Source organism: Ips typographus, linkage group LG3, assembly GCF_016097725.1.
Source record: "Ips typographus isolate SLU linkage group LG3, UJ_Ityp_2.0, whole genome shotgun sequence".
Classification (NCBI taxonomy): Eukaryota; Metazoa; Arthropoda; class Insecta; order Coleoptera; family Curculionidae; genus Ips; species Ips typographus.
In genome coordinates this window covers 338,355-363,463 of record NC_138424.1, presented here as the reverse complement: position 1 = coordinate 363,463, position 25,109 = coordinate 338,355, and the positions used below count along the sequence as shown (strand labels likewise).

Here is a 25,109-nt window from a genome sequence, read left to right as displayed (position 1 = left end):
TGTTTCTGAGATTTATGACAGTTATTTTGACAGTGGTCACGTGACTGTCTAGATAAATTATTCTTTAAAAATTTTGTTTTTTTTTATACATCTAAATTGTCGTTATCTACCGTTTTTGACCGATTATTCTAACTCTATTAAATATTTGGACTTGGCAACACTGTTTACTATTAATTTAAATTACTATTTGAAGATAATAATAATTATTATTCTGTGTCTCCCTGTGATATGTAATTAATTAGTATCATACTACATTAAAATTAAAAAATGTCGTTGTAGTACTAAAATTAATATTTTTGAAACGTCTCACTATGATATAAAAATGATTAGAATAACAAAAAGGAAAATGCAATTTTGACTTCAATAATTATTAGTTCGAAAATCAATAATTACATCAGAAATCTGTGATAATTTGTCTGTTAAATCTGTCAAAAATTGCAAACGTGTTTATTTTACTAAAATAATTAATAAATTATTTTAAAATGGCGCAAATCGACAGTTGACAGCACAGTGGGGGTAGTTTGTGATTGGTCAAAAAAGCAGCTTTCAGCTTGCTGGCTTTTTTTGACCAATCACAAACACAATGCTGTGACTTACGGACACAATGATACTGCACTTGTGGAGTTTATAACAATTCAAGTTTTATTTCAATTACAAAATTAAGTTGTGGAGTGTAAAAATTCCATTCACCATTTGAATGAAACTATACCTATAATACGTAGTTTTACAAAAAAAACAATTGTTAATGACGTTGTCGCCTTTTAAGTTCAATAAAAATTGTACAAATTACCGAACATGGTTTTGAGAAAACCTTTCAACTTACTCGTCTATCATCGTCTATTAATTGGGCCGTTAATTACACATTATTGTAATTGCCCTTACAAGTTCACAGGTTGACTTTTTAGATAGAAAAACTATAGCGCATTTAAGTTAGTTTGGATTAACGTTTCAATTAGTTTAGTTTGGTTTTGGATTTTAGACAGGTTAGCCATTCTTATCCAAAGGTGAGTTTCCGAGTTAATAATTTTTAGAAAAGTGTAATAAATTTTTAATTTTTTTAAGGTACTTATGTTTCTGGGCTAAACACCAGTACATTCCAGTTGCACAAATTGGTAAAAACCTTTAAAAACTAAATGAAATTGCAATAATAATCACGTTGAAAATTCAAGATTCCAATTATGACGGACAGTCGGATAGAATACAATTTTTCGGCCGGTGATTTGGTAAAGGCCGGCAGAACGTCGAGTTACAACATAGAGGGTATGAGAAAATGGTTGGAATTTATGCCGACGATACCTGCTTTGTCGGACGAGCAGATCGCTATTTTTCTGATTGCTTGCAAAAACGACATCGAAGCCACCAAAAACTGTATTCTGTGCTTTTTCAAATACAAAGCGGCCGCTCCTGAACTTTTCGCCAACAGGGACATCGACGGCGATGAACTTATTCACGCTTGTCAAGTGGCGTAAGTTTTACAAACACCCTGTATTTATTAGTGACGTAGTATCGAGAGTCATGTGACTACAGTGATCACAGTTGGCCATGAGAACACAGTTTTGAAAATGGCAGTGTTTTCCAGTAACCACGGTTTGTCAAATAATATGTTTGGCACAATAATGAAAAAATTTACTAAAAATGTAACAAGAATTGGTACATACCGTATTTATACTCTTTATAATGTTGCCAGCGAACAAACTACTAAACCAACTAGAGAAAACAATGTGACAACTGATAATCACGTGAATTTATGTTTAAAAATCAAGGTAGGCTGTTCAACAAATCTGTCAAACGTCAACATTTCAAACAAATATGGATGCTGAAGTCTATAAACACCCTTTTGTTATCTATGCTAATTTCTTAAAAAGTGTTGTGTTTTTCTTTAAATTCTTCTTTTAGTTTGAATGTTTCTTTTTTTTTGACCCGGTTATTAAACTTCGGACAAATTTGACAGTTATCACGTGAGTGCATTACTTGTTAATCATTTCATGGCACGTGTGACATAAACATTTCGGTCATTTTTGTGGAAAAATATTTAGGAGCGTTGCCATAATGCCTCATCGTACCAAAGAGAACTACGCTGTACTAGTTGGTGCACTGAAAGACACTAGCTACTCCAGTTTCAACGTGGATTCCCAAGTCAAATTGGTCTTCACCTATCTGGACTACATCCTACACGATAATCCACCTTCTGGACTATTGGTGGTGCTAAATATGAAAGGAGTAATTAGTAGTTTTCCACAAGAAAAAATACATTTTAAAGGGTTAAATTGCAGGTGGGGTTGATGCACATGACGAGATTGAAAATCACCACCTTGAAGAAGGTTTTTCAGTTTCTTCAAGAGGCATTACCCACTCAGTTGAAGCAAATCCATATTTTAAACACGTCGTATGTGTTTGATAAAATTTTGCTGCTTATCAAACCTTTTATGAATAAGGAACTATACGACATGGTAGTATACTCACCCTGTAAATGACTAGAGTGGTTTTAATAATTTTTTGGGGTGTTTTTCAGATAATTACCCACTCCCCAAACTGCAACATGGATGAGTTTTTCACAAAGTACATTCCTAAAGACATGTTTCCGTCTGATTTTTCCGGGAATCTCCCTAATTTGGACCAATTAGCACATGAAACTAGATACCAGTGTAGAAAACTGAGAATTTATTTGGACGCCTGCGAAAAACAGATAGAACAATACAAAGACAATAGGAAATAATTTATATTATTATTGTCATTGATTAATAGCAATAAATTAAACAACAAATAACTTGGTAAATGATTTATTTTTCATCATTTTATCGATACAGTGTGTATAATACATTGATAGTTTTGTTTTTTATTTATAATTCTGTAACAAGCAGGCCCATATGCAATATCTTATATAACGTCTCGGCCATATTTTGATATGTCAGCTGACCAAGTTCACAACCATTCATGAAAAAATCACTAAATACTTTTTTTCATCAAAATTGGAACCGTTTGGCATACGTATTTTCATAGTAAAATAAAAGTTACAGAACAAATTTGACAACATTGTACAGTTGTTAAGGAAGTTTGTTAGTGGTTTGTGATTGGTCAAAATCTGAAAGCTGCTTTTTTTGATCATGTCACTTGTCAGAACAACCATGAAAAACAAAAGCTTGAGACACAGCTGCCAAATTTTGTTCGATTTCAGAAGTACGGATTATCTCAACTATACACGTATGGAAAATTTAAACTGCAAAATTAACGCTTTTTTAACGTCAAAATGGAATCTTGGACTGTTTTAAAAGGCAACATCGTATTTGAAAAGTTACGTGGCAGTTTTGACAATCCAGATGGATTTCTAATGGTCACGTGACTGTTTTAAATAGCGAAATCGTATTTGAAAAGTCACGTCACCCTTTTTAAGTTCAAACTGATATTTTGAAAGTCACGTGACGGTTTTAAATGGACAAAATGTGTTTTAGTGATTAACGCGACTAATTAAGGTCAAAGTGGAAACCTGAAGGTCACGTGACTATTTCCAACCCCACCAAATTTTGTTTTAAAGGTCACGTGATACATTCTTAACGTCAAAATGAAATCTTGATCATCTAGTAACTGTCACGAGACCGTTTTTAAGCTAAAACCGATATTCTGGGTCGCGCTACTCTTTTTAAGGTGAAAAATGGTCACGTGACAGTTTTTTAATGGTCAAAATGTGTATAAGAGATTTACGTGACTTAATGTAAAAGTGGAAATTTGATGATCACGTGGCTATTTTCAATCACGAAATTTTTATTTTAAAAGCAACGTGACTCTTTTTTAACGGAAATTTGAAAACCTGCAGACCACGTGACCAAATAGTATTTGAACAAATACGTGATATAAAATGACATTCTAAGGTCGCGTGACGATATTTAAGGAAAAAATCTTGTCTTGAAAGTCACGTGACGGTTTTCGATTCTAAAATAGCATTTAAAAGGTCACGTGATCGTTTTTAAGTTAGAAACCTTATCCTAAAGATCAAGTGACTGTTTTCAATTGTTAAATTTAGTTATAAAGATCACGTGACGGTTTTCGATTCTAAAATAGCATTTAGAAGGTTACGTGATCGTTTTTACGGTAGAAACCTTGTCGTGATGATCAAGATACTATTTTCAATCGTTAAATTCAGTTATAAAGATCACGTGACCATTTTGACATTTTAGAAACGTTTTTAATAGTCACGTGATTGTTTTCAATCATCAAATTTATTTTTTAGAGGTATTTTAGAGGTCACGTGACTTTTTTAACGCTTAAAAAAATCTTGAAAGTCACGTGACTGTTTTAAATACCGAATTCGTATTTAAAAGGTCACGGGACCGTTTTTAAGTTCAAACTAATGTTCTGAAAGACACGCTATTCGTTTTAAGGTGAAAATGGTCACGTGACAGTTTTAAATGGCGACAATGTGTTTTAGAGATTCACTTGACTATTTTTAATGCCAAAATCGTATTTGTAAGGTCACGTGATATAAAATAGGATTCTAAATGTCGTGTATCGATTTTTAGGGATAAAAATGTTGTCTTGAAGGTTTTCGATTCTAAAATAACATTTAAAAGGTCACGTGATTCTTTTTAAGTTAGAAACTTTGTCCTAAACGTCACGTGACTGTTTTCACACTAATACGGGTCACGTGACGGTTTTGACGATTGAAGGAGAGTTTTGTAGTCGCGTGACCTTTTTTAAAGGTAAAAATAGTTTTTCTCTAAAAATGGTAACGTGACGTTAAATGTCAAAACGGTTTATAAAAAGTTACGCGACATAAAATGGCATTTCAACGGTAGCGTGACGAATTTGAAGGTTAAAATGTTGTTGTAAAGGTTATATGACCATATTTTAATCCTAAAATTCAGTTACAAAGGACACGTGACCGTTTTGACGATCTAGGGACACTTGGGTCACATGACCGCTTTATCAGAAAACGTGTTATCGTTCAGGTGACCAACTGACACATGTCATTATTACCTCATCATAGCCATCTATAGTCTATTTAAAAACTAGAAGGGGTGATTGGTCAGTAGGCGTTATGATTTACACAGCAGAAATCATAGCCGTTTTCTTTCGGTTTGTGATTTTCGGATCCAAAAGTCACGTGACCACCAGGTAATTTTTAAAATTATGGTGTCATGTGATTTTTAGGTCATAACGCGTTTGGATCTGATTTTGTTTGGTAACTTTTGTTGGGGTATGTCAGGCTTGTTCATTCACTCCTCCTAGTTTTTTTTTGTAGACTATACTTAAAGTTAAATTTTTCCACACGTTGTACAGGGTGTAACATAAGATGTGCGTTTCAAATTGGTTTCATATACAGGGCGAGCAAACTAACTGATATTACGTATCCCAAATCAGTTCCACACATTTTTGCATACGTTCAGCCGTTTTTGGCAACCAAACCACTGTACAGGGTCCGGTAGAAACCTTGTACAATGGTCTACGCTACCAAAAAATTACATATAATTTCTTATAAAAGCGTATTTATTATCAGAAGTATGTTTATATACACGATATAAATTATAAACTTGCGAAAGTCGGTGTCATAACCCACAACATTACAGTTTTTCGCGGGCAATTTGTTATATTATGGATTCGAGTTTATTTTGCGTTTTTTTTATACAATTTTCAGTGGTGCAATGAAAACAAATCGAGAGTTTCAGGGAAAATACGCCATTCCCTTCAAAAAAGTCGTTATTGTGCGTTTTTATTAAAAATCAAACTCACCTTAGATCCCGAAGTGCCTGTAAAGATTTCAGCTAATTCCAGTAATCAAATCAATATAATTAATCAAATCAGTACAAATCAAGAGTGGAGGGAGGAGGAGTTACCTCCTGATTGCCTAAAAACATTAACAATAAGCAACTATATAGTTTCCGACTAGTTTAGCTCATACAAACTGATTTGCTTACTTAATTGTAAGAAAACCCAGACCAGTATCACTTTTGAGAGCAATAAAAAAGCTAGGTAACAAGTCTTAATAACAATTCGAAATAAGTCTATTCATTTTCATTTTTTTTTCTTTTTGTTACGTATTAATTAAGATATTTGGTCTTTATAATTTCTTTTTGTACTTAAAACCGACTTATCATTGATGGCTTTTAAGTGATTAATACTGTTATTTTCATTAAAATACAATTTTTTAAGTATTACGTAAGATATGGTAACAAAGTCAAGCAGTATGGGTGATAACCATATAAGCTTATTTTGAACACGAATTCTTCTAAACCACGTCAGCATCATTCGTGTTTATGATCACGTGGTTTGTTGGATCAATTAGAAACAGAGTTCAGTCAGTTTTTTTTGTTGTTTTTGAGACCAGTTGCTGTGATAGACAAGTTTGTGACAAAAAATGCGCTTTTAGTGTCAAAACGTAGCAGTTGTCACAACGAAGTGAATAGATCACGTGTTTTCACTCATAAACCTACACCTACAGATTTATGTATTTCTGGAAAAGAAGACAAAAAGACAGAACTGCCAAATTACGTCACATCCGCTTTGGCGGATTGACACATGTCACTTTGAAGTTACAAGAAGTGTTTTCCCCATTTTTGTCTAATCTATTAAAATGTTACGAAAATTTTGAAATTTACATATTTAAACTAGCTTCTGTTTCTTTCTCATTTTACCAATCAGACGATAATCTGAAATTTGTCAGGTGACTGCGCTAATCGTACACAATGGAGTATCACGTGACAATTGGAAAATTTAACAAGTTTGCTTGGCCTAGCGAGGATTAAGCGAACATAATTAATATTTCAAATTTCTTATCTTCAGTCAGTCAGTTTGTGTATATTAACGTAAAAGTTACAAAATCGGTTAAATTAAACTAAAGTCAATTTTAATGACACATTCTTGTAACATTGTTGCCAAATTTCGATCGGTTTTGGAAATATTGGGCCAAGAAACACACAACAGAAATTGTTTGTACACTTTTTAGGTTTTTGTTTGTTATTTGAAATGCATATTTTACTTCAGTTTCACTTATGCGCACATTTGTAATACAACACATACAGGTGTTGTAAATCCAAAAGCGACCATAGGAAATCCGTATAACGGATAGAGAAACGTAGGTAATTGCATGCGCGGGAGAAAGACAGAAAACGAAAAAAATATCAAGTAGGCCATATTTTTAGCGCGCTGTTGCCAAACGCCGTAAGTAAGTTTGTCGAGGGTATTACGGCGTTTGGCAATAGCGCGCTAAAAATATGGCCTACTGGATATTTTTTTCGTTTTCTGTCTTTCTGTCTTGCTCTTATCTGAAAATTCAAGCGCCTTAGTTCTGTTTGAGGTATCAAGAGTTTTTGTGGTTAAACGCACTAGTTTTCAATAGTTTGGCAACGTCGCACTGTTTTCCAATGGAATACAAAAAGTATGTTTTTTTTTTCATAGAAATTGATTCTCTTGAATTTTTAGAGTCATCTGTGATTGATTTATAATTTTTGATTTGCCATTTTTACACTGTTTTTGAGTTTTGAAAATTTTTAAATAATTTTTATTATTATGTGTCTAAGTGTGTAATTTTTCATAGAACCCAATTTTTTGGAGTTTCCAGAGTCAATCAAATTGCAATTTTTAGTTTGCCACTTTAGACCTGTTTTTTTAAATTTTCAAAAAAAGAAAGAGCTGTCACACTTTGGGTTGTATTTGTTTGACTGAATTTTTTACTTTTGTCATTTGAAGTCAACATAACTCGGTTATTTGACAACTTTGCTACTCGAACTATAGAAAGTAATTTAAAGAGAATTTCATGGCATATACTATGATACAAAAATCAACTCGTTAACTGTCAAAATAACCGAGCTACGAGGTGTCAAACTTTAGGTTGTATTTGTTTGACCGAATGTTCACTCTTTACACTTGAAGTCAAAATAACTCGGTTATTTGACAACTTTGCTACTGGAACTATAGAAAGTAATTTAAAGAGAATTTTATGGCATACAATTTAGTAGAAAAATCAACTCGCTAACTGTCAAAATAACTCAGTTACGAGCTGTCGAAAAAGAGTTTTTAGAGTCATGTGACTTGCAATTTTTAATTTGTCATTTTTATCTTGTTTTTTAAAATTTTTTCTAATTCTAAAATGAGTTTTTTCCATGGAAACTGCTTTTTTGAAACTTTTTTGTAATTTCCAAAATTAGTTTTATCAAAAAAAAGTCCCAAAATTCTTTAAATCTACTTGAAATACTATTTTGATCTCAAAATAATCAATAGATTTCCTCGGATATAAAGTTTCAACATTTCTTCTCTGTTTATGGACAGGTAACATTTTGGCAACACCGCACTACTGTTATTAAGCTGTTTTTAAAGTTACCGAGGTCACGTGATACTCTTTCGAGCCAAACGTTAGGGTAGGTCCAAAAACAACCCTGACCACCATGTATATGTGAAGTCACGTGACTATTTTGCTGTAACACCCACAATATTGCCCCTATTATCCCAGCAGCTGGTCTTGTAATTGTAGAAGATTTTTTAATTCAGAAAATATTAACTAAAGTGATCTAGAACGGATTGAATCGGACCTGGTGATAATATAACACCTTTTGCACTGATTTTCAACAACAGAATGTACAAGTAATAATGTATAGGTATAGGTATAAGTAGATACAAAAGCAAAGTACAGTTTTACCATTGCGCCAGACACAACTTGTACTACTTTTGTTTAGCAAAACCATGCTTGTATATGTCACCATAAGGATTTTGAATGTTCAAAAAAGAAAAACGACCGTCGTACCTTTACAAATTATGAAAAATAATAAAGTTTTAAAATTCATGGAGAATCAAATGGAAATTGTTTTACATAAGGAAATTTTTAAAATGCTGCGTCTATTTACACACATCAAACAGGACAGGACTAACAGAAATAGCTGGGACAAAAAACCAAATTTCTGCACAACATTCAGCAATGTGTAGTTTTTCTCTACAATACGGATATATTATTGTCATATTCTTTTCGAGGTTCCACTTATACAGGGTGTCCAAGATAGAAAGAGTACAAAATAGTAGTTCTTCCTTTCTTGGACACTCAGTGTAACATAAAAAAAAAACTAAATATAAACGCAACATTTTAACAATTTCGTCAAACCGTTAATCCCGCAAAAGATTTTTGCTTCAATTTTTACATGATTTTACAAACAGTTACAAATTTACGCGCACTCTAACCCCATTTTTTGACGTAATTTCGTTAGTAAACTTGCACCGAGCACTGATGCATATTCGTGGGTTATTTGCCGCCCAAACCGAATTTCATAAAAATCAGTTCTTTTCCTTTCGACAGTATGTCGCCCCCGGGGGCCGTAATTTCGTTGAGCTTCTGCATCAGATTGGGGCCGCCGGGGGCGCCTGGCTGCGGCTGAGCCCCGCCCACCTGTCCCATGCCGCCCACGTTGGGCAACACCTGCGGCACGCCCTTATGCTGTATCCGTTGGTTCTGTTGGTTGGTTTGTCCATAGTTGGACTGGTTGGTTGTCTGCTGAGCCTGACCTGATCCGGTAAGGCTGGAAAACAGGCCGCCCATTGAGGTGTTTTGGGAAGTCGGTTGGCCGAACTGCTGCTGTTGGGCTTGGGTGGATTGGGCGGCCGTTTGCATTTGGGATTGGTTACCAGGCCCTGGTCTCAGCATCCCTCGCAGTCTCCCCTTTAATTTTATATACAACATTTAGAAATAGTATCAATATCAGCTTTTACATAATATAAATCCAATAAACAACAAATAAATTATATTTTGTTAAAACCGATTTGTTATTATCTGAATCTATGATAGACAATAAAAAAAATCAAATTTTTCCATCAAAATCTAGGACATCCTGTATACATAAATTGTTTGGATGGTAATGTTAAATTATCTATACAGGTGTGGTAAATCCAAAAGCGACCATAGGAAAACCGTGTAACGGACAGAGAAACGTAGGTAATTACATGCGCGGGAGAAAGACAGAAAACGAAAAAAATATCAAGTAGGCCATATTTTTAGCGCGCTGTTGCCAAACGCCGTAAGTAAGTTTGTCGAGGGTATTGAATACTTACGACGTTTGGCAAAAGCGCGCTAAAAATATGGCCTACTTGATATTTTTTTCGTTTTCTGTCTTTCTCCCGCGCATGCAATTACCTACGTTTCTCTGTCCGTTACACGGTTTTCCTATGGTCGCTTTTGGATTTACCACACCTGTATGTAAGAGAAAGAACTATTGCAAATCAATGCTTTCAACAAAGATGGAGTCCGTCGTACAGTGGGCTATTGTGGCAATCTAAATTAATAATTATAAATAAGATTATTATTTTTCAAAGTTTATTTGTATTAACAGATTGATAAGAAGGCTCAGTTATACTTAATATTGTACTAACTGTGTTGTAGATACAACAGTTTGCAATAACACGCTTTTAAATTGTTCTAAAAGCTTTTGGAAGCTTCTAAGCTGTTTCAGAACCATTTGGAAGCTTCTAGATACTATTGAAAGCTTTTGGAGTTTCTATGGTGTTTTAAGAGCTGAAATCTTTTTAGATTACTTCAGGAGCATTTGGAAGATTTTTGGACAGTTTAAAGAGCATATTGAAGGTTCTGCTTAGAAGCATTTGGAAATCTTAGACAGTTTTAGACAGTTCCAAAGGCTTTGTGAAGATTCTATGATGTTTCAGAAGCAATTGGAAGCTTCTAGACACGGTTTTGGCAGCTTTTATAGTGTTTTAAAAGCTTCTGAGAAGCTAGAAGGTTTTAGGCACAGTTTAAAGGGCATATTGAAGGTTCTGAACTGCTTTAGAAGCATTTTGAAATCATAGACGGTTCTAGAAATTGTTGGAAAATTTTAAACTTCTCTAAAATAATACGGAAGATTTTAGAGTAAATTGAAATCTTTTGAAAACTTTTAGATTAGTTGAAGAGCGTGTGGAAGCTATTGGACTGTTCCAAAGGCTTTTGGAAGCTTCTATGCTGCTTCAGTAGCATTTAGAAGCTCCAGACACTGTTTTGGAATTTTTTTTTAGACTACTTCAAGAGCAGTTAGAGGGTTTTAGGCTAGTTTAAAGAGCATATTGAAGGTTCTGGACTTCTTAGAAGCATTTGGAAATCTTAGACCATTTTAGAAATTTTGAGTTGCTTTTAAACTGCTCTAGAATCATATGGAAGCTTTTAGACTGTTTTGAAAACTTCTAGACCAGTTCAAAAGTATTTGGAAGCTTTTAGACAGTTTCAAAGCCATTTGAAAGGTTCTATGTTGCTTCAGCAGCAATTGGAAGCTTCTAGACACTGTTTTGAAAGTTTTTGAAGGTTTTATAGTCTTTCGTAAGCTTCTGAAATCTTTTTAGACTACTTCAGAAGCATTTAGAAGGTTTTAGGACAGTTTAAAGAGCATATTCAAGATTCTAGACTGCTTTAGAATTGAAAATCTTCTAGACTAGTTGAAGAGCTTATGGAAGCTTCTAGACTGTTTTGGAATTTTTTTGACTACTTTAGAAGCCTTTTGAACTTGTTGTCGAGCTTCCTTGACTGTTAATAGCAACAGAACCAGATTTTTTAATGATATTTACGTCAAATCATAATTTTTCAATCTAAACAATGTCACAGTACTCTTGATCATCATTACGTAAAGGACTATATTATAAATTTATTCAGAAATCAAATTTCTATATAATTGGTGTATTTTTGTCTCTCACAGGCCTTCAATACTCCGATACACAGTGTGACGTAATTTGACAATATCTGTCAGACTCAATCTGTCAATTATCCTTAACAGACAGTTTGACGTATGTCACTTGTAAACTGCTCCACTGTTATTCCTTCTCTGTATCAAATAATTATTAAATTCAACAGGGGTTTTTTTTAACAGCTTCACCCCATTCTATAATTACGTTCTAAACGTCAGCATACTAAAGCCGCCCAAAAAAACAAAATCCAATCTATATATTAAAAAATATGGTTCAATGTCGTCATAAAACTCTAAAAAAAAATCTAGTAAAAATTCTAATCTGGTCGTAATAACCTACCAAAGCTGTCAAAAATTAGAACGTGACATTTTGAATGTAAACTCGTTTAAATTACCAAAAAAATATAAACAAAATTAAAAGTATCGCTTGCAACAGTTTCTCATGTTGTTATCCGAACTACTGTGTACACAACGCATGCTGTTGACTTTCAAGGGTGCTTAAAAGGGATGAATTAAATTTAAAACTATATCTTATAAGCGCTTAAATCAATAGCACCATTTCGCTAACGTACAATAGTAGCAAAACGGCATTAGCACAACAAGCAGTAGCAAAAGCCTACAACAACAATAAAAAAAAGAAAGACAAGCAAAGACCCAAGCGAAGCGAGAGAATCTGAGAGAGACAGAGTAACAAATATACCTGTTGGTGCTCGGTAGAAGTGTTGTTGGTGTTCGACATCGATGCTTGAGTGTTGTTGAAGGATGAGTCTAACTGAGAGGAGCTATACAACAGGTGGCAGGCATCTAGACCAACAGACAGACAAACGAACAACGGTCAGGCAATGTGGCAACCCTGCGTCTGATCAGCGAATAGCGGACAGAGATTTTGTTGTTTTTTTTTCGGTTCGTAGAGGGCGTGACGGTCGCGTGGTATGTCGGAAATCTTACTAGTCATTGGTGTTGTCGCTGTCACGTGGCCTATGTTTTTTTTATTTAAACTAACCTTTACGTTAATGTTTGTGAGCCGTTGATGGTCCAAATCTAATTTATTTTTTTACTTTTATTTAGGTTAAGAGAACAACAAAAACAATGTAAAAGTCACAGTTATGTGAGTATATTGTCAAAGTGTAATATGACGTATAGTATGATGCCTCTCTATTTGCATATCAACTTCATTGATTTAATGGCAGTGCTATCGAAACAAATCATAGATAACTATAGAAAACTGGAGCGTACATAAATATTAACGGCGCATTGAAGTTTCAATCTTAAAATTTTCTTTTTTTTTACATTTTGACAAAGAACTTGCTTTTAAACTTTAGTGTTTGCCTGATTATAAGTATTACAATATAAATTCTACCACCAACAGTTGGCCTAGTAAAACTGACATTTAACCACGGTTTTTAAAAACTTAGTTGCCAAATTTTGAAAAAAAAAAAAACTGAAGAAAATCAATAAAATAATCGATTCAGCTTTACAAAGTTACGAGTCATTAAAAGTTTCCAACATACCACAGTTTACGTCATGCCATTCAAGATCACAGTAGTTCAAAAGACAATTTTTTAAAAACAAATTCAAGTTTTGATAATTTTAAATGACTTTATTCATAGTTTTAATAAACATTTTATATATGGAATGTATGACAGTTGAGACATGGTTGTCGATCCTAAAATTGGACGTCTGTCAGGCACACGTCACAGCTGTCAAAGTTGTCGTGACGCCATTTTGATTTCTCTTTTGAATTATTCACTTATTCTTTTAATAATATTTTTGTATTGTCTTTTGAATTACCAAATGTAGTCAATAGAAGTAGAAAAGTTAGAGCTAGCAATTGGCAATCCGATTTGTAGTGCAAATTCATACATTGAGATTACACACCATAAATAGCTTTCAACACAAGTTTACATTGACTCACGTTTAAAACAGTGACAAACTATTTATGGCAACAATTAAAGCTTTCTTGATTTACTTTCAACATTTTTCACTTTGCAAATATTAATAATATTGAAAGTTAGTAGAGGGAATGTCAAAAATAAATCACAGTTTACATCACACGCTTGCGAGAAAATACACAAATTACGGTGTCAGTTTTCGGCGAAATTAAAAGTGTGTCGTGTTTTATTTTAATCAATAGTCTAAAATTTATTCATCCACATTGAATAATTAACCAAAAATTGTACAAAACAAAAGAGAGGGGCAAGTGTGTGATGAATTTCTCCTAGCTTTAAAACAAAACAAAAATGTGAGTTTTAAACTTAAAATTCCCTATTTCTAAACCAAACAAAAACCTAACCAAAACTGACCTAGTTCATAAAACAATATAAAGCCCTACATACCTTTGCCCCTATTTTGCACGGCACCGGGCGTCCCCCGCATCTGGTTTTCTCTTGGTGGTGGTGGAGGACCTCTAGCGCCTGGACCGGCTCCTCTAGGTTGGTTCTGCCCACCTCGTCCTGTAAAATTATCTAAACCCCTCCACATTAATTTCCAACCACTTCGGTAAGTTGCAAACTCAAACCTGCTCGGTTTGGTTGGCCTTGATTGGGCCCGCCAGGGCCAAACTGATCGGGAGCTTCGGCCAGAAAATTAGAGGGCACCAAACCCCTAACCCCGTCGATTTCCGCGTTGTAGAATCCGTCCTCGTCCATTTCCCCGAAAACGGTGATCATCTGGCCGGTGCTGAAGCTCAATTCTACCTGCAGTGGTTTGTAAAAAGGTTTTGGTAGAGATTTACGTGGTCTTGATTTCGAACAACCTGTATGTATGCAGTTCGGTAATTGAGTGAATTGTGTTAGTATATTTGGCTAAAAATAGTTCCACTCACTCTAGTGTGGCGCTGCCGTCAATTAGAATTGATTACAAGCATGACAAGTGATAAGAATGACAGTTTGGTTGACAGCATTTCCATTCTGGCTGACGTTTAATGTCCAATTTTTTTTCTTGATTCTCTATTTTTTGGTATTTTGAACGGTAACTATAGGGTGTTGTCAGTATTTAAGTACTAAATTCAATTGTTTTTAAGTTTGTGTTTGGTGCCATTATAGTACCGTCAGAAAAGGAAGATAAGTACTTCTTGCATTTGGCGCACATTGGTGTATACAATAAGTTTTAGGACAGCTTTGTGGCTTCTTGCAATTACTTTAACGGTGATGGTACAATATAAAAGGGTAAACTATAATTTGTAAGTATTTCTTACTGTGAATTGCGTCAATAAAACCATGATTCAGAAAAAACGCATTTTGATTGGTCAAAAAAACATTTTGGTCAGACTTTTAACCAATCAGGAAGCCAGTTCAGTTAAAATGGTGACCCCAATTACCGAACTCCTGTTAACAGCAAAAAACGTGTTTTTTTTTAGAAACTTACTTCGGCATCCACGTTTGGACTCAATTCTTGCGGATCGTAGTCGTACAGCGCCACCATTCGTCTGACTGTTTGGTTCATAGGCGGTTGCATGCTCTGATTGTTGTGCTGTTGGATTGCGGGGTTGCCATGATTACTGTCCAGTTCCATTACCATGTTGTGGGGCACAAAACCTCTTCGACCTGGATCCGAGTCGGTTAGTTTTGAGGTAAGAACGCTTAATTTGTATTAGTACAGTACCTCTGCATTCTCCCCAGTAAAAACCGTCTGCGTCCTTTTCTCCCCACACTTTAATGGTGTCTCCCTCTGAAAAGGGCAGTTCTTCGTCGCAGGCGTCGGGATTGGGGGACATGGTTGCCGGATCGTAGTCGAATAGGGCCACAAAATATTTCGGTTTGGTGTTTTGCTCGCGCATCTTGTTTTGAGGATTGTTGGGCGAAGGGCGCATGCCCTGCTGTTGATTGCGCATCATTTGTGTTTGTCTCTGATTTTGAACCACTAAAAATGTCAATGTTTTTGTAAGCCCATTTTTCAATTGGTTGGTTAGATGGGATTTATTGTGGTGTCTATGGGGGCCAAAATAAGCTACCTAATAATTTTTATAATTTCTAATACTAGTTAAACATTTTAAATAGTTATATCTATTACTTTTCTATAAATGATCAATATAAAACGTGCTGTGTTTACCTACCTTAAAGTGTGTTTAAAAGTGGAACTCTTCAGAAAAATGTTTTAACGTTGATTGATAACGTGTATAGAAATGTGCCTCAAATGTCTTTGATAATAAGTGTTGACAAGACATTTAAAAAGTTACAAAACTCTCATCCACCATCAATGTAATACATAAATATTATTTGGAGTTTATTAATGTAAGAATTAACATTTTTCAAGGTTAGTGACAAAACACAATACCTTGTTGTCCTCCACTATAATATTGCTGATTGGCTTGGGTACTAGCGCCAGCCACATTTTGTTGTTGTTGCTGTCCTGGGTTCTGCGCCTGTCTGTTTTGGTTCCTATTGAATCTCCGGTTTCTAGCGTCGATCTCGTCCTCGGACATGTTGGGGTCATAATTTTCTTTCGTAATTTCTGTAAGCGATCGGGGAGCTAAACGTCGTTCGTTCGGGAAGAAAAATTTTTGGCCTAAGCGGTTAGTAGATTTGGATTTTGGACACCAACTTTAACTAAGACTCTAATAACGGCTAATTTGTTTTGATTTGTCTCATTTTCCAATTATCCAAGTTTTGCCTGCCAGGCTTTATCTACCGCATATCAAATCTAGAGCAAGTTTTTCCAGGCAAAACTTTGAAATTTTTAGTTTATGTTCTACTTTGGTTTATCTATAAAGCACCTCAGACCAACCTAGCTAACCATTCTCATGCCAAAATATTACCTAGTCTAAAATCGCTTTTGACTACTTTCTATATGTTTAATAAATGTGACACGAATAATTTTATGAGTAGAAAACAACTGACAACAAACTAGTTTTTTAGTCAATATTTCAGTGTTGTCACTTGCATTTCCACTCTAACTGTAACAAATAAAACTCTCGAAACTCATGCCAGTTACCTATGGAGGGAATACCGCTCTGTTGTTGCCGATGTCCTTGTGAATTAGGAAAAATCTCTTTATCGCTCAGATTCTCGTCAGGCTCAATAATCTACGCTCAAAACACGTTTTAATAATGACGTTATATTCGAATCTGACAACAAACCTGTTGTCCCTGTTGTGGATTTCTATTGGGCATCTGCTGTCTGAGATGAGCTGGCATCACTGCACTGTGAGGCTGTTGCCGTCTAGCGGGTCCGCCCCGCAACACGCTGGTAGGAATGGGAGTGGGCACGCTGTCTGCTGATTGGCTGTCGCGTGCCTTAGTGCGCACTGTCACGTGTCTCGGATTCAAACCCAACAGTTTTGAAATGTCAATGAGGGCGTGGTCACCAGTGGGACTGTCTACGTCAGTGACTTTTTTGCCATCAGCATAGACAGCGTATCCGGTTACTGAGGAACCGGTATGGTGGGGGGCGGTGATAGGATGCCACGTGACTAGCAGAGTGCCGTCTTGGGGCCCGGGCTCCACTAGTATGTCACTAGGAGGGTCAGGCAACCCCTTCGGAAGCGTCCTAAAATCCGTATGCGCAGCGGCTGGCATTGGAAGTTCCTCGGCTAAATTTGCCACGTTCTGGGCGGAACGGTGGTGCTTTGCCCTTACTGTCACCCGATATTGAGTGTTTGGAGCCAGGCCTGCTTTGAAAGTTCTCTTTTAACCTTAATTACCTTTGCAAGTAGTGTTGTATAACCTGTAATGGTATGTCGATAGACTCCAGGTTTAACAGTGCGAACCTCCACGTTGTTGACGCACACCACGTGCTGATGATTTGAATTAGCTGGCAGCCAACTGATGACCGCAGACGTTGAGGTTATGTTTGTGGCTCTTACTGCGCTGGGACCCAACTGGTGCGTGTCACGACCAATGATCATAGTACAGGCCGCGTCCCTGGACGTGCGTCGATTGGCCGTCACCGATCTCACGCTGATTCTATGAGGCTGCGCTCCAACTCATTGTTATAATTCTCAATCAAACTTGATTACCTTCTTAACTCACCCGATTACTATCAACCCCTTCAACCAAAGCTCTGGTTCTTTCAGTGGCTTTGACCGTAGCTTTGAGCACGCCGTCCACGTACACGTGGTAACTCTCGATGTGGTTAGGCCCCACGTTCTCGGGCGCCGTCCAACTGATCAGGACGCTTTTGTTCAGTTGTCGTTCGAGTGTCAGTTGCCTGGGGGCCGGCACTAGTACGGAAAACAGCAGATCAGCTGTGAGGCGAAACTCTAAAATCAGTCTAAAAGTGTGCCTAGGAAGCTGTGGGATTTGGTGGCCCTTAATAATCGATTTAAGCATTCGATCTTTGCTTTAGTTAGGTTCTAATTAATCGGTGGACAAGCGCTAAATTCTAAAATAACGTTTTTTTTAGTTAAAATCACTACATATTGATAATCTGTCTATTTTTACTCAGTAAAAACATAAATGTGGTTAAACTTTTACGCTAAAAGGTGATTTCAAATTGAGGAATTTAAGGAAATAAACACTTGTGAAGAAACATGTACTAAATAGCTCTAGAAATATCTATTAAAAAAATGTCATAAACGAATGCTTAAAAGACCAAAATCGGGCAAAACAGCATACAAAACACAACAATACTCTCTGATAGTTTACTTTACCATAAATGTTAGTTTAGAATACGCTAAAAAAATGAATTTTTGAATGTAACATTTATAGTAAACAAACTGTTGTTTTACGTGAGGCTATACTGATCTAACTCTTCATAACTTGCTTACTAAATTTTCTTATTAAAAAAACTAGCTTAGACTAGTCAAACACCCAAAGAAAAAAGCTTTTCTTCTATTTAGTACTCACTTTGATGTAACTGGACTATGTAGGCCGACAAAACAACGAACAATTCATTATTCTCTTTCCAAAATTTATAATAAACTAAATAGCAAATTTTGTTTGTAAGGGATTTTTGGTGAAGATGACTTAAACTCTTCAGTCAGCCTCCGAACAATACACAACACCAACCACAGACATCAATGAACATGACAGTGATTTCTAAAACATGCAAAATGATCCTACCTGTCTCACCTTCGGGGCCGGTGTTTTCGTCTTCCTGCTGTTCGGCCATTTCGGCCAGTTCGTTCAATCTGGCAACGTCGGCGGCAAAGTTTTCCTGGTTAATTTCCTCCTCCCTTAAGGTGGAGAGTACCGCCTGATGAAACTCAAGCAAGTCGTCACCTTAAGTCACAGTAAATCAATGTTTGACTGATAGTTTCCGGATTTGACGTACCAATAAGCCTCTGAACAAAATGGGCGGGGACTAAGCCTCGACGACCGTCAAGCAGTTCAGCGTCTAAGTATCCCCCAGGTCCCATGGGTTCCCCCCACACCAGTAGATAATCTCCGGCGACGATACTAAGTTCCTCCTCAGATTCCGGTTCCGGTTCATAGGAAAACCTGATTTATGACTAATTTTTGCTCTGGCTAGGTATAACAATTATATAAACTAACCGAGCTATATACACAGAACACCTGCCCTTTCCAGGTATGTCCAGCATATCGACTTGGCCCTCTTGGACCTGTTGTCCATTGAGGAAGCCTCTATCGCCAGTCGGTAGGCCTCCAAGTGTGGCCCCACCGCTCCAATCCGATTCCAAACCATCTGTAAGCATGCGCGGACGTAGGTCAGTTATACCCAAGGTTCCGGTCCAAGGGGGAGGGTGAGGGGTTACGGGGGTGGCCACCCTTCGTTGTCCTGAAGGGAAAAACTGGGGGTTGAGCTGGGACAACTTGGACGAAGGATGATTATTTGATGTTGCAGCAAACATATGCGATGAGTAAGCAGGTGATTTTTTAAGAGAGAAGAGAGAAAGACAGATGCTAGAAATGGGAAGCCAAGGAGAGATGAAAATTCATAGAGAGATATTAAAAACACATTAGACCGTTCTAATAAACTTAAAATCTAAATCTAATCTACTTTAGGCACTTACCCAAATCAACATCATCAATCCCTTTCAGCTTCATGTTCATTGCAGTGGTTCCCAAACTGTTAAATTGTGAGCTCAGCGGATTCGAAAATGTCACGGCGTTTGTATAACTGGTGGTGACGATCGGAAGCGGATTCGAGTACTGGTTAAGGGTGGAGTACTGGCTCAGAGCGCTCGTGATTGGGTTGTTAAAGGTCGGATTGTTGTAAGAAGACGATTGACCTGTCAAGAAACTTGATTAGATGCATCCATAAAACTACACTTACAATCAATACCAAGAATTCTGCTAGGGTTTGAGGATACCAAAGGGTTGGTGAAGGTGGTGTTGGCTACCGAGTTCGAAGAGTAATTGGAGGGTGGTACTATAGAAGTACCCAAACCGGAGGATGGAAGTGACGTTCCCCCTATCACGGTACCACCCATAGTACCCATAGGTTGCATTAAAGTACCTGTGAGTGACATTGTCAAACCACAATCAATTTAACACTTTTTCTGTAGGTACCTAAAACTGACTGTTGACCAATTCCGCTAGTACCCATACCAATAGAATGGTGCCCCATGCTGGTCATACCAGTAGTACCCATCAATGTTTTACTAGTGGTACCGTAGTGCTGTCCCAAACTGTTGTAAGTAGAAGTATTGTAACCACCTACACTAGCTGGGTTTGAAACGTAAGTGGGGCCGGTACTCGAAAGGGTTCCTGCAAACAAAAAGCAACGCCATGTTTCCTAAACAATTTTGCTCTACGCATCACTAAAAAAGCGTGAGAAAACTACATCTAAAGTGCTATACTGGGTTTAAGTGATGACGTACACTGAAACATCTGAACCCAGTATATTAAGAATGTGACAAAATACCTGCGTTGTAGCTATGTTGACCGCCCAAGGACGTATTGATGGGGTAAATGTTGGGGGTGGTATGCGACATCGTAATCGGCGAAATTGGCGGGCTACATTCCCCTAAAGCATGAGAACTGACACTTGTTGCTAGCCCTTGACCTACGTGAACAACGTTATTTTCCGTTGAGTAAAATCATCAATCCGGTTACGAAAACACCAAACACTCTATATAGGCTTAGGTTGATTGTTTTTAGGGTTGAGAGGGTAGAAATGCCAAAGTGTCCAAGGAAACAACATAAACGGAAGAGGAGAAACGTTACTAAGAGAACGGAGTCACTAGTGACTAAACAAGCCCAACAACATCAGCGACATCTAGTATACTATACAGGGTGAAACCAAAGTTTCAAATAAGTCACAGTTAAAAAATTAGTTTATTGTTGTAAAGGTTTATAAACATGCCCTGCAGTTTGTATTTATTTTCAATTGTTTTGTTTTTAAGGTTATACAATCGGCAATATTCTCTATTTAACCCTCTAGTTACATTAATTATGCTTTTTTTATTAATGTTTGTTAAATACACAATTAGCATGTCTCCTACTGTATCAACTTACAGCTGGTGTAACCCTACTCTCCTACTCATTTGTTGTGTTGTATTGACAAACAAAGTTATGCAACCAACAGTACATGTACGTACGTGCCTTCAGTTTGGGTAGGTTTACCTCGGCGTTTCACTGCAGCTTCTTATTTTTTTTTTGTAATTTATCTTTGATTGACAGTCACGTGACTTAAAATCGTCTACAGTTACAATAAAGCACGCAATTTTACACGGTGCCTTAGTTGGTAAAATGGCTGTATAAACCAATATCCACTCAAGCTTCGTTTTGATATTATATAGATTTTTAGTTTCTTATGCATTGGTTCACCCTGTATTAGTACAGTAAGGGACAACAAGCTAAACCAAAACTCACCTAGTGTTGTACTGCGACTATGGTCTAACTCAGCTAATATTCTGTTATCCTGCTCTATTTTTGCCATAATTTTTTCAATCTCAGTACCTTTAGACTGCGACCAGGGTTGGTGCGACTGCGCCCCACCGTAGTTGGAGCCCAACCCAGACAGTACCGTCGACGATGTGGTACCCCGGGTGCGGCTCGCTGAGGATAGCTCCAACTGCAGCTCCTCACACCTGGTAAAAATGATAAGGGGAGCTTTTTTGATAAAAGTAAAGCAAATAATGAACTAACCTGACATTTTCCAGGGCGATTTTCTTCTCCAGCTCCCGTACCCTAGACTGTCGGGCCTCTAGAGTATCCGGACCGCATCCCGCCAAAACACTTAGAGCCTCCTGGTGCTGCCGCTCTAAGTCTGCTCTACGGGCTTCGGCGGCTCTAAGTTGGAGCTCCAGGTCCATCGCCTGTATCGTGCAATAACCGATCATCTCAAAATCATTGAAAGTCCGGAGCGATTACAAACGTTCGCTCGTCTAATCTAGGAAAATCGATACGACTATATTATCCAGAGAGATAAAAATAATAATGGAAACCCGGTCGGATCGTTAACAGCACAATAAAACACTGATAGACGGCTTATTTGGGTTGTATTTCCCTTGTTAATGGCTTTTCCCTGAGTAGAGAGACCTTGTTACCACTCGACTCATTTTTTTTTATGTGAGAGCGGTTTGTCGAGTGTTAGAAAATCATTTTTTTAACGCATAATAAACGAGAAACGTGTCAAGACGGAACAATAGCTCTTTTGGCGTCAATCAGTTTTTAACGGTCCTCTGACCCCAATCTGTTTGTATCCGTCTTTAATACAAAAAAATTGTAATTGATTTTAGCTGTTGTATGTAGTTTTAAAGTCTGTCAAAGGTTTCAGTGACGTCAAATGACACTAAACAACTGTCGGTTATGCAACCACGTATACAGAACAGCTTTTTTGACCAATCACAGTTTGGCAGACTTTATTGTAGAAAATAATTAGCTTGACCAGGATAAAATAGACGACGACTTGATGAGATTTTTCCGCGTTTATAACGAATCCAGACGCGTTCAGCATCAAATTTCCTGGACGAAAAACAATTTGGATCCGATTAGCGAAATTGCCGACCTAATCAGATACGCAACGAGAAAAATCTTGACGGGGGATCGGCAAAAACTTCTTCGGGTCGCATTTTTTGTTTGTGTCGGCCTTATCTGCCATTTATCACACAAAATGTACAAAGGTTATAAAAAAAAGTTTTTTTTGTTTATTGTATTAGTTATTTGGAATTGGGATAAAAATGGCAACGCTGCTGTTCAACTGTCAACTGTTGTGACAGTCTGTCTGTGCCGTGACATAAATTGCAGTAAAGTGCTTTAGAAACAAATTTGTCTGTTTTTTCGGTGTCGTACACGAGTCTGCAATACAGAAAGTTAACAATTTATTGTTGTTTTTTTAGTGATTTTTATTTACGCCTTTTTTGTGCCTAATTGGCTTTGTAGTACACGTTGGCAAGTTGACCGATGCAAGAAAAAGTCTGAGAATTTGTAGGTAAGTCGTTTAGTATTAGTTAATAAATTTCAATATTTTGTGATCAAGTATATTGCTTGTTGTAACTTGCTGCAGAGCTTGTTATTGATTGCAATTGCAAATTGTACGTAGTGTCACGTGACTTGCTGTTATTTGACATCGTATCACGTGACTGAAATTGCGTTACCAAAATGGGCTCAAATTATTTAATTGGAAAGCAAGTTTTTTGCCAGATTACAATACTTGGAATAACTGTCGACTGCAGAGTATATTTTGAAATAAATGCCAGTTTAGAGTCAGTATCTTCAGTTGGGTTCACACGTTAAAAATTATCAGCTGCTGATACGGTGCGGATTGGTGCGACTTCCAATTGGTCGAAAATCGACTGGAATTGTCACTTATGACATATACTCTCATTTTGGACCAATTAGGAACTTGGATACATATCAGTTTCTAGAGTTTCTGTTATTCGGAACAAATAATTTTTTTTTTGTGTTATTACCATTATAGTAAATGGTTTGGTTTAGAGGATATTTGGACAAATTTCTATTTAAACCAAAGCAAAAAAAACAACTTTCGTATATTTCTTCTACTAAAACATTGTCAACTCGTGTAGAAATTTTGCGATAGGAAAAAAATAGAGCGATAATCTGCACGCAAAAATCACTTGATAGAGGGACTAAGCTCCCATATAACGCCAACCCCCCCAGTTCATTGATTAACAAAAACGGTAAATGGTGAATTAAACCTGTTACTCCAGGGTAATTACTACCTAGTAAGATAACAATCGCCAGTAAAACATTGATTTACGCGGCCCCCTTAAGAAAAAACCGACGCTGCGCTAATGGGGCCGTGCATTTGTTCACTATCAAGTTTTTTATTAGAAAATATAGGAAATCGATAGTAATTTTGGTTATTACAAATTTTTTAAATTTGCAGATGTGTTGAGAAGTGAGGATAAAAATAGGATGCCTGACAACTGAAACCTCCTAATTGTTTCGGGTCTAATTTAGAAAATAATAAGTCAAACGGAAGCTGAAAAAAAAAATGTTTTTGCCTCAAAAAACATACCTCAGAAATGCAAAATAAAAACAATTAACACTCAAAACGAGGCTCTAACTGCAAATGTAACCCGCTATAAGAGTGAGGGTGGTTCGTTTCAACCGTTTTCCGCGTATCCGCCTCAAAAAAACCTTACGGAACGGACACAAAATGGTCGCTAGAATGGACACGGACTTACCCCGTTAAGCAAAGTCGTTTGCAGGACACTGAAAAACGGATTTTTCTCGGTTGGGGACGGAGCTGGGGGTTTTTCACAATGGCGGCATATCTACTATATATAGGTCATGTTCGGTGGTCGATTTTCCACGGCGCGAGCCGGGATTGATTTTCACGTTCATCCCCCCGGTTGCGTGACGTCACTCCGGAGTGGAAAACGCCGAGGCCACGTTGCCAGTTTAGTGGAAAAGTCTCGAAAAGTGAGTCTGATTGTTAGATTATTACAGTCATTTTTAACGAATTTGCTAATGCCAATGACATTTGACAGTGGATTACTAGATTTTAATTGGGTTGGGTGATATAATTTGACAGTTGACAATCAGGCTTTCTAATAAAGCGGTCATGTGACCAGCGCGAAGTCAAAAAAGTGGATTTACCATTACTTTTTTCCATCTTTAATTTGTATGTTCTTCTCTTGTAAATTATGATAATATTGAGAAAATTTGGCAACTACAGCAATATTCAAGAGTGTTGGTCGCCATCTGTTAACAATATAAGGCAGACCAATGAAAATATTAGGATTCTGCATGTCAAAAATACAACGGTAACTTACAGGGTGTACCAAAATTGTTTGACTTGATCAAAATTTAAAAAAAAAACTTACTTTTAGATGTTTGGGAATGTTTTCTTTGCTGTAAACTAAGGTTGGTCGTGGTTTCCTATGCCACAACTGGAACACTCTAATTCGAATCATTTCGCAACAAGTCGGTTCACTTTGTTGGGACACTTTTTTTGTTAAACTTAAGCAATGCACGCACATTTTTGTCTGGCCAAAACTGTTTTGCTATTGAATTAATAACGGCACTTTTGTTATCTTTCCATATACCAACCAAGTTAGTCAATAAACTAATTAATTCACGGTTATTTACTCAAGTTTGAGAACATATAATTAATATACTGATAATAATAATAATTGGGAAAACCAGTTGGAAAAATTTGT

At 36.7% G+C, this 25,109-nt stretch overlaps 2 protein-coding genes and 3 long non-coding RNA genes across 20 annotated transcripts; 4 read left to right on the top strand and 1 right to left on the bottom strand.

Annotated features, from left to right (window-relative positions):
* Positions 1–857: 857 nt before the first annotated feature.
* LOC145727304 (retinaldehyde-binding protein 1-like) lies at positions 858–2,767 on the top strand. Its single transcript, XM_081976850.1, has 6 exons — positions 858–1,004; positions 1,063–1,112; positions 1,170–1,465; positions 2,037–2,220; positions 2,274–2,450; positions 2,513–2,767. Exons 3-6 carry the CDS (start codon positions 1,179–1,181, stop codon positions 2,714–2,716), a joined length of 852 nt encoding a protein of 283 aa, XP_081832976.1. The 5' UTR covers positions 858–1,004; positions 1,063–1,112; positions 1,170–1,178; the 3' UTR covers positions 2,717–2,767.
* Rbp (RIMS binding protein) lies at positions 2,765–25,022 on the bottom strand. 15 transcript variants are annotated; one of them, XM_081976806.1, is made up of 22 exons: positions 24,774–25,022; positions 21,628–21,797; positions 21,352–21,569; positions 20,402–20,542; positions 20,047–20,244; positions 19,820–19,993; positions 19,548–19,766; positions 19,069–19,312; positions 18,848–19,014; positions 18,637–18,795; positions 18,421–18,435; positions 17,605–17,834; positions 17,300–17,546; positions 16,714–17,243; positions 16,569–16,659; positions 15,912–16,106; positions 15,240–15,497; positions 15,003–15,181; positions 14,155–14,335; positions 13,973–14,101; positions 12,337–12,440; positions 2,765–9,634 (listed from the first exon to the last, which is right to left on the bottom strand). In XM_081976806.1, exons 1-22 carry the CDS (start codon positions 24,927–24,929, stop codon positions 9,221–9,223), a joined length of 4,419 nt encoding a protein of 1,472 aa, XP_081832932.1. In that variant the 5' UTR covers positions 24,930–25,022; the 3' UTR covers positions 2,765–9,220. The 15 variants fall into 15 exon arrangements, with proteins under 15 accessions (XP_081832932.1, XP_081832933.1, XP_081832934.1 ...); XM_081976807.1 differs by having other exon boundaries at positions 14,155–14,332; XM_081976808.1 differs by having other exon boundaries at positions 15,912–16,088.
* LOC145727313 (uncharacterized) lies at positions 14,511–19,242 on the top strand. 2 transcript variants are annotated; one of them, XR_014177852.1, is made up of 5 exons: positions 14,511–14,606; positions 14,659–14,817; positions 14,995–15,207; positions 18,830–19,045; positions 19,103–19,242. It is a non-coding gene; the product is annotated as an uncharacterized LOC145727313 (long non-coding RNA). The 2 variants fall into 2 exon arrangements; XR_014177853.1 differs by lacking the exons at positions 18,830–19,045; positions 19,103–19,242 and adding an exon at positions 15,257–15,393 and having other exon boundaries at positions 14,995–15,195.
* On the top strand, positions 19,297–19,918 carry LOC145727316 (uncharacterized). The gene is made up of 3 exons (XR_014177856.1): positions 19,297–19,394; positions 19,576–19,728; positions 19,787–19,918. It is a non-coding gene; the product is annotated as an uncharacterized LOC145727316 (long non-coding RNA).
* Positions 22,772–24,240, top strand: LOC145727314 (uncharacterized). Its single transcript, XR_014177854.1, has 2 exons — positions 22,772–22,912; positions 23,831–24,240. It is a non-coding gene; the product is annotated as an uncharacterized LOC145727314 (long non-coding RNA).
* Positions 25,023–25,109: the final 87 nt, after the last annotated feature.

Bases quoted from the DNA above. Each gene is read 5' to 3' on its own strand.
- Rbp (XM_081976806.1), bottom strand. From the start codon at position 24,929: ATGTGCGTGCATTGCTTAAGTTTAACAAAAAAAGTGTCCCAACAAAGT. The intron at 20,245-20,401 runs GTATTTTGTCAC...TTTTGTTTGCAG, and splicing joins TCAACATAGCTACAACGCAG to GAACCCTTTCGAGTACCGGC. The intron at 19,994-20,046 runs GTACCTACAGAA...TGTCACTCACAG, and splicing joins TGGTCAACAGTCAGTTTTAG to GTACTTTAATGCAACCTATG.
- LOC145727304 (XM_081976850.1), top strand. From the start codon at position 1,179: ATGACGGACAGTCGGATAGAATACAATTTTTCGGCCGGTGATTTGGTA. The intron at 1,466-2,036 runs GTAAGTTTTACA...AAAAATATTTAG, and splicing joins ATTCACGCTTGTCAAGTGGC to GAGCGTTGCCATAATGCCTC. The intron at 2,451-2,512 runs GTAGTATACTCA...GGTGTTTTTCAG, and splicing joins ATAAGGAACTATACGACATG to ATAATTACCCACTCCCCAAA.